General features: G+C 31.1%; 1 protein-coding gene across 1 annotated transcript; it reads left to right on the plus strand.

Moving 5' to 3' along the window:
- Window positions 1–4,400: 4,400 nt before the first annotated feature.
- On the plus strand, window positions 4,401–9,198 carry LOC137821682 (uncharacterized). The gene is made up of 5 exons (XM_068626393.2): window positions 4,401–4,692; window positions 6,296–6,362; window positions 7,067–7,471; window positions 8,119–8,462; window positions 8,726–9,198. The coding sequence occupies exons 1-5, from the start codon at window positions 4,606–4,608 to the stop codon at window positions 8,939–8,941; spliced, it is 1,119 nt and encodes a 372-aa protein (XP_068482494.2). The 5' UTR covers window positions 4,401–4,605; the 3' UTR covers window positions 8,942–9,198.

Genomic DNA, 9,198 nt, shown 5'->3' on the forward strand with positions numbered 1-9,198 from the left:
TGAATAATTTGTTCGAACTCTTATGTATTGAGATGATATTTGAATATAATATTTGGTTCTTGATTGATTATCGGTATTATTGTTTTGTTTCTAATTCTTGATCTAGAATCTTAAATCTGACTGGAAAGTACTTTTATAGTTTTGACCTAAACAATAATACTTAACATATTTGAGTGTTAGGAATAGACTTGAGCCGTTAATTGTTATCAATGTCTGAGCTTTATTCTAAGTTGTTTTTATAAATATGTGAGGAATCCATATAAAATGAATTTTATACAGGCATCAATATTAATCAAAGGACATAATTGACATCACAACAAATTCCAACAAAATTTTATTATTCTGTTTTATATTTAGTGAATATTTTACTTGATTATTCAATTGTTCCTTGTGTGTTCGATATTTGTCCTTATGGACACATTATTACTTCAACGCGGTGCACTTGCCGTAAAAAGTTATCAACCTGTCAGTCCATTTTATACTATACCCATGGATCAAATTTATTAAAAATGATGCAACTAATTTTGGATATATATCACTACTAAAAAAACATTAAATAGAAACCAATTTTAAAGAAAAAATAATTAGGTGCTATATTGACTAAATTATATACTATTTTAGAGGCTAAAAAAACTATTCGTTTCTAAATTAGTTTCTATTATTGATAAATAATTTTTAAATTAGTATCTAATTAGCTACCAATTATTTAGATTTTAAAGTTGGTAGCTAAAATTTTGGTAGTTAATTAGATATTAATTTAGAAATTATTTATCAATGATAGAAATTAATTTAGAGACCAATATTTTTTTTTTGTCTATAAACTAGTATTTAATTTAGTCAATATATCAATTAATTATTTTTTATCTCTAAAATTGTTTTTTTATAAATCTCTCATGTTAGGCATCACTATGAAACTTGACATCTTGTTAGGCTGACACCTCAAGTAACAACAATCATCTGTCACCACATGAAAAAAATATTATTAAAAGAAAAAAAAAGAAAATACAAGAAAATATGAGGGACTAGACCAAAACTCATATATTAACAAAAACGGTACATAGGTAATCTATACCTATTAATAAAGAACTCTAAGAAAAGACTAGATGGAAACCTATTATACCAATGAAAATACTCTTTATGAATAAAGCCTAAGTTAACAAGCATATCAACGCATGCATTCCTTTCACGAAAAATGTAAGAAATTCTAAACCTGATTTTCCTAAAGTAGTTAAGACAAGTGTTCCACCTATTACAAAGCATCTAAGGAACATTAGTCCTAACAGTACATGCAACACAAATCAAGGCAAAATCACATTCAAGTCATAAACTAGTAAAACCCATCTTTTGAGCTTGTTTAATAGCATATATAATTCCATAAAACTCAGCAAACAAAGCAGTTTAAACATCAAGGAAAGAAGAAAAACACCAATAAACTCCCTCATACTCCCATGAAAAATACCACCACAAGTCGCAAGACTAGGAGAACCCTAGCAACACCATCTGTGTTTATTTTAACCCAACCTAGAGAAAGAAACTCCCATCTAATAGGAAGAGGAGATAGAACATCACCACTACGAGTATTAATACCAAAAAACTTAAGTACATTGAAATCAAACATATCATTTCACATAGAACTTTTAGACGAAATACCCACTAGACAAGTGAGATCTTTAACGAGCGAAATGGCCCTAAAAACATCAATTTTAACCTATAGCATAATTTCTCATACGCCATATCATCCAAATAGAAAAAATTATTATAACAAGTTTAATCAAATTAACCAAAGGACCTCCATCACTCTTAATAAAAGAAAGGAGACCATCCACATTAGAGAAATGAGAAGTAAGGAAAATTTGTTGAATCCAACTCCAAATATGCATAGCATTAGGACATTAAAAAAAATAAATGGTGAATAGATTCCTCTTGTTTTTCACAAAGCGTACACATAAAACATATATACAAACATATATGCTGAATGTGCTGATCTGTAAGTATTTGCCCATGAAAAACTTTCCAGAGAACTAGAGTTTTGGAAGGAGGTATATATGAAGACCAAATGAGTTTACCCCAACCATAGGGAATTTCTGGATCCAAGAAGAAAAGTCTTAGTCGACTTAAGAGTGAAACACCCAAAATCTTTCAGAATCCAATTCGGAATATCTTGTGTCTGCCTTATCATGATATGTTAAAAAAAATGAGGCATCTGCTGTATTGGCAAGGGAATACTCCAATCACTACCAATCCAGAATTGTGAAACTGTATTCGAGATTCTACATCAGGTACCCCAACAATGATTGATAAAGAAGGAGTGAAACATCATTTATAATTCCAAAAATGAATAAAAGTACATGTATCAATTCAAGAAGTATGTTCAAGAATAGTGTCATAAAACTGTTTAATCTCAGGCCAAATAGAGGAGGATCTATAAACTATTTTAAACTGGTACTTTGATTTAAGAACTCTGGCTTTCAAGAGAAGAGACCAAGGCTTCATGATGGAGATTAATAATCTGCAATCCTTCATTCTCAAGAGGAGAACATATATCTATTTAATAATTTTTAATATATATATATATATATATTATTTTAGGAATTAGATCATAACAATGTGAATATTATAAGGTAATAGTCTAAAAACGATATTTGAGAAATTAGTTTTAATCGTACGACGAATAAAGTTTACTTATATAAGATAATTACCAGACGAATAATCTTTAGAATTCTTTGACTAACTTATGATGATAAAATAACTTAGTGCCTGATGACAATGAGTATCGATCAAAATATGGTGTGGAATACAAACCAAGTTAGTATATGTTTTACTTTCCTCTAATTGATTATGATGTCAAAATTCTGATAAAAATTTGAATAATTTATTTCTTTTATTTTTCGCAATGGACGTTGCAAGAATAATATAGTAAATAAATAAGATTATTGTGTGACTGGCTAATTAGCATAACATTTCACAAGTTATAACAAAGTGATCATAAATATAAATATGATAATTGAGTATTGTTGAAAGGTAAGTGATATGGATACAAATTTGTGTCTTTTACATAGTCATACAAAAGAGCCTTTCAATAATATGATGAACAAATGTGTCAATTTGTAATATTATGTTCGTTTTTTCTTTAACTAAATGTCTACTTGATATTGAGAAATTTATTATCAAACTTAACAAAGATGCCAACACTCTTATGTCTTATATGGACATTAGAACATTAGATGGACATTGAATATGGATAAAAAAAAGTTAAAATCAGATAACCTATTTTTCATGGAGTAAGTGGTAGTGATCCATTACAAGATGCCAACACTTAATTGTGATATTAAGTATTATTAATAGTTTAATAAAAATCTACAAAATCATATAAATAGAATTTCTTATAGGGTGGTAAAACGGACCAATCCTGTCCATTTTGGTCGGACTCGTCGTTAGCTCATCAAGAGTGGAGTGACTCGTTAAGGTTAATAGTAACTGTTATTTATTTTTTTGTAATTTTTTGTTTTAGATCTATTTACTTGGTTATAATTATTGATATCACTTTTTGGACAATAAAAATACAAGAAAGAGAAATAAAATAAAATAAAATTTTAATATTATAATATAGAAGGTTTAATACCTAACAAGATAAAGTAAATATAAACAATATTTCAATGAATCAAATTATGTGAAAAACATTAATGTAAATAAAGTTCTATATAAAACATTGATCACCATCCATTCTTATTTCAAAAACATAAGGTCTCTCTTTAAAAATATCAAACTAAAAAAGACTCCGCATGTGGCCCGTTGAATTAAACGGGTCGGATCAATATGGATTGGTGGGTTAAAAAAGTTAACAAACCCTACTTAAATGATCGCAGCTTTATCAGCCGTTTTACCATCCTAATTCTTATTAAAGAAGATGAATAAATTAAATGTGCTTTAATTTAATTTATAATTAATTAATTGAATATGATTTAATTTATGAATGCTATATTAGACTAATTAATATTTAATTAAACTAAACAAGATTTTAATTTATAATGGAATATATATATATATATATAGAACATATGGTCAAAAATAGTAAAACACATCAAACACTTGTTTATCATCAATTAGCATGAAGACTTCTCATATGTGCTCGTATAAACTAAGTAAATGTATCACAATTTTAATGCTATGCGAACAATAATAACATCTCAAGTGGCTAACGAATATGCATGAACACTAGCAATTAGAGTGAATTAAAATAATTTTGAAAAACCAAAAAACTAAATTTGTAATTAAATTTGGATGGAAATCAAAATTGCACACATGAACAAAATAAAATTTAAACCTAAATTTTAAAAGTGGAAGAGGAAAAAAATTAATTTAGAAAAAAATGATAAGATGTAATTTGTCAAAATTGTTTTAAATTAACGAAAACGGTTCGGTTCAATCTTACACCCAGAAACCTACGGCTGAGGGAAGTGGCGCACGCTGTAAGACTCGTACTCTGTTTTGTGTTTCACTTTGGGTTCTTAATCTTTCTATTCATTTAACTTAAGATGGTTCGGTGATTCAACGCCACCCTCTTCGACTCTACGCTCTCGTTGCTTCCTTCATTCGCATGTTATCATGGCAAATGCCAAGTTCGGTTCTTCCTTTTCTTGTTCCGCGGCTTCTCTTTCTTCTTCTCCTTTCCAACGCACGAGAAGTGCCCAGGTACTTATGCCAATGAATTTCTCGATTTGTTCGTCAATTCATTCCGTTCCCCAATTTCACAATCATTGTTCTTTTCAATTTTACTTTTCGTTGCAAACAATAGTTAATGTATAGTACTTGTGTACATGGGTTGACCAAGAGTGACCGATTGTTTTGTGTTTCATCGGTGGTGTTAGGCTTATGTTTTTTGAATTTTGTGGAACTGGGATGATAGAACTTCATCTTTTAAACCTTAAGAATTGAAAGTTGATTTTGTTACATTTTTTTTTTTAGTTTGGGAGAATGTATCTGCTACTATTGAACTTAGATAAGATAGGGTTTGCTGCTGAATTTTGCCTCATCAGTAGGGTTTGACTGGAAATAGTCATTAGTGGAAATGCAAACACTTGATTCCTTCATGGTGTTATTTGGAAAAAAAGTAGCTTAATGAAGAAGGCGTATGAAGAAAATCCTTGGTATTCTGTTCACACTTTGACACTGAAGATTGCTGTTAATTCTTCATTTAGTGAATTTTATCTGAACAATGACACCAGCTTTATAATTCAGGAGCATTTGGAATTGTAAAGGAAGAGGATGATTAAGGAGACTGTTGAATTTACATTCGGTAGTTGGATAATTCCTGAAATAAGATAAACCGACACCATGAACTTGGTTTTTTGTTATTTACTCTACCTATTGTTATGTAATTTCCCACTGAATATTATCAATAACCAGCTAGCAGGTGAAATATAATTACCAGTGGCATGCACTGCTAGAAGATATGAGGCTTAGACATTAGTTTTAAGGAGGTTATAGGAGGTAGAACTAAATGGTATTCATTTGGTGAGAACTTAAAGTTCGGTAGTTAGTTAAATCATTGCTAACTTAGCAATTGGTTTGGTGAGTTTCCTAGCTGAAATTGACTTGTAAAAGTACTGATTTCCTGTCTCTTCTCTTTCTCTGTCTCCCATGCTCTTTTTGTGAAGATTCTTAAGGTGTTTAATGGTTTAAGTTTCATGTTAGATACAAATTGTGCAATAGATTGCTACATCATGTGTCAAATGGGTGTTTGCAAATTTCAATTACAGGAAACATGATCAAATGGATGTGTGCATTCTGGTAGTTTTTGTGAATTAATTTGATCTATGAATAATGTTTAATGTAATCTTCGAGTGAAGAAAAAAATTGAGAATTCATTTTATACTCACTTAAATCTATAAATGTCTTGGGACCTATATTGCAAACTATGTTCTGTTTGGGATTTACCAGTCCAGTTCCATGTAAATTTAGTGTATCGTATGGTTTATGCTATTTAATTATTATTAATTAATTAATTTCCACTTATAAATAATTCATGCTATAGATTAATGTAGATAGTTCTTTATGAAATTAATGATGATAAGGTCATGAGGCATGACTTGTGTTACACTTTCCATTTTCAACTTCGCACATTTTCTGCTTGATATTTAAACTATCAATTGAGCAATTCATTTGATTTGCTATTTGATGCTCTCTTTTGGATTAAATCTATTTCTGTATAATGCTAATTCGAAATTGATAACTGCTGTATCTTTGAGTCTTGCTTTATTTATTCTTACGTAATTTCTTTTCATTTAATATTTAGCTGAGCTTATCACAAGGGTTGTTTGTCAACCAGCTAACTGGTGCTCACCTGCAATTGTACACTAAAGGTAGCTTTTTTATTTATTGGTTGATTCCTGAATTTCTACATTCTGCATTAAGCGTCCAATTCAATTTCCTATTCATCCTTTTAAGATTCCAAGCATATTTCTTGAATAAATTTGTTGTAGAAATGTGTAATTGTAGTGTAGATTGCAGCCCACCCTTGAACTAAGGCTTATGTGTGTGGATTAGACCTTAGGGTTCTATAAAGGTGCAAATAATCGCTGAACCTCACACTGTTTAAAACCCTGTTTTAAGGCAACCATTAATGATGATATTTCTTAAATTTGAAAAGGGTTTAACTCAACTCTGGAAGCTAGCTCATGAGGCAAGGATTGTCCAACTAAGCTCTACTTTTTCCATATCTATATTCTATAGTCAAAGTAAGATCTCAATACTACATTTTAAGATTGAGAAATGGAGAGGATACTGCATTTAGATTAGGACCACGTTACAGTTTTTCCCACTTAGTTTTTTGTTATTGTCATGTAAGAGTTCCATGGGATGGTTAGCGTTTGTTTAATGGAGGGTATTTTTTGCACAAATTGTGATGTTCCAAGTGACATTTGTGCAATTCTAACCTTTAGGTCTAATCTACAAATGGACCAAAGTTGAAAGATGTGAGCTGCAATTAGTAATTTATTTTGTATGAACTCCTTTAAGTGTGTATCTGTTAACATTCTTTTTGTTTTTGCATTTGTATCATGGTTAGACAAATCATGCCAGCTTAAGTTTATGCATGGAATGTCGAACTTTAAGGGAAGGTTACAGAAACAGCATGATGCTCTTTTTGTTGTCTCTGAGGATCAGTCACAATACTGTGAGCTTGAAAGAACTACTTTAGTGCCAGAAAACAATGATATTGTTGCAGAAGACATCTCTCCTGCAAGAAACTTTTATTTTCATTTATCAGGGAGTGATGGAAAGTCAGGTTTAATATCATTTTATAACCGGCCCTACAGAAGAGATAGTAAGATCCTTTTATCAAATCCAGAGAGAAGTCAAAACAGCATATTGTGGTTTTTGGGCCCTGCAGTCCTTGTTGCTTCCTTCATTTTTCCTTCACTCTATTTACGCAAAGTGCTTTCCATCATTTTTGAGGACTCTTTGTTAACAGGTAACTTATGCTTTTAAGAAAGACTCTGTTGTGCTATATTCGTTGTCTGCAGTAATTTGCACAGCTTACTATTTTTATGTAGCGTTTTCTATAATTTGGTTGTAATTCATAGTAGGCTAGTAACATCTTGAGTCAATCAATATGGATAAGTATCTGCTAATGAAAACTTTAGAGAAAAGGGTAATTACTTGTATTTGGGTTTGTTGATAATTGGTGATGCTAGGGAAAACATTTTGGATGTTCAGAAATTGGATGCGATGTTTATTGCTTGACTAGGAATTATTTGTTTCTTAATAAAATGAATGACATCATTCATTGGATGATTGGACTTAAGTGGAGACTAAACTATACGGACACATATGGATGAAAAGTTTTGCATCTTTAATATCAATGGTCAACAAATCATTCCAAAACTTAGAATTGGTTTAGAAATTCAAAATGTTTGTGCAGTGACTGGGAAAAGTAGAGTTGCAGTTGATGTAGTTCTTGTGTATTATGTGCTGCAACTATGGTAGATGGTCAATCCTCAAACTTTATAATGTTAAATTGCTTGTTTTAATTCTTCTTTTTTATTTTCTTCTTTGCTTTGAATGGCTCTTTTTTCTCTGAATTCTGAACTCTCAAGTTTCTTCTTTCTTCATCTCCAGATTTTCTCATATTATTCTTCACAGAGGCAATTTTCTATTGTGGTGTTGCGATATTTCTTTTCCTACTGGATCATTTAAGAAGGCCCATGCTACTGGATACCACTGCAAACAATAGTGATACTCCACCCCCACAGTTGGGACAGAGAGTCTCTTCTGTTGCTACTCTTGTGCTTAGTCTAGTAATTCCAATGGTAACTATGGGTTTGGTCTGGCCATGGACTGGTCCTGCAGCCTCTGCAACTCTTGCTCCATATCTTGTTGGTATAGTTGTCCAATTTGCATTTGAGCAGTATGCTAGATATCGAAATTCACCGTCAGGGTCTGCTATTCCATTAATCTTTCAAGTAAGGACTATCCATTTCCTTGTTGATTTACTTTTTATATTTTATCATGGTAGATTGTGTTAAGTACATTTATTTGCTTTTGCCTAATTGATACTTTGATAGTCTAATTTACATTTTGATTATCTGGATCCTATAAATTGTTAAAAAAAATTTAATGTAGCTTTGGTCTCCTTATTGAATTGAATCAACTTAAATATTTCTAATGTTCTTATGACCAACTTTCTCAATCGATTAGTAAATTAGTAATGAAGTGTTATTAACAGGTGTACAGGCTTCACCAACTAAATAGAGCAGCACAACTGGTGACAGCTTTATCATTTACAGTTAGAGGAGCTGAAATGACCTTACACAACATGGAGATAAACAGCTCTTTGGGTACCCTTCTAAATGTTCTGCAATTCCTTGGTGTGATTTGCATTTGGTCCCTGTCTAGCTTCCTCATGAGATTTATCCCTTATGCTTCAACAACTCTTCAGTAAAGAATTTCTTGTAAAGTTTGTTAAATGTCATCTCATGCATCAAAACACCCCCAGTTCATCATCGTGCAGAATATGTTGATGCACTTGGGTTTATTTTTTGGTGATGTTACTGTTCAGTCTAATCTGAAAATTTGGACACTAATTCTCCGACTCGTCTAGAATAAAAAATGGTTACAGGAATTTGTAATTGATGATTTTGGATACAGATGAAGCAAAGGAATATTCATAGCTCTACTTGTGGTAAATTTTTCAACGAA

This window comes from Phaseolus vulgaris, chromosome 9 (genome assembly GCF_051622355.1).
Source record: "Phaseolus vulgaris cultivar YP4 chromosome 9, ASM5162235v1, whole genome shotgun sequence".
Taxonomy (NCBI): Eukaryota; Viridiplantae; Streptophyta; class Magnoliopsida; order Fabales; family Fabaceae; genus Phaseolus; species Phaseolus vulgaris.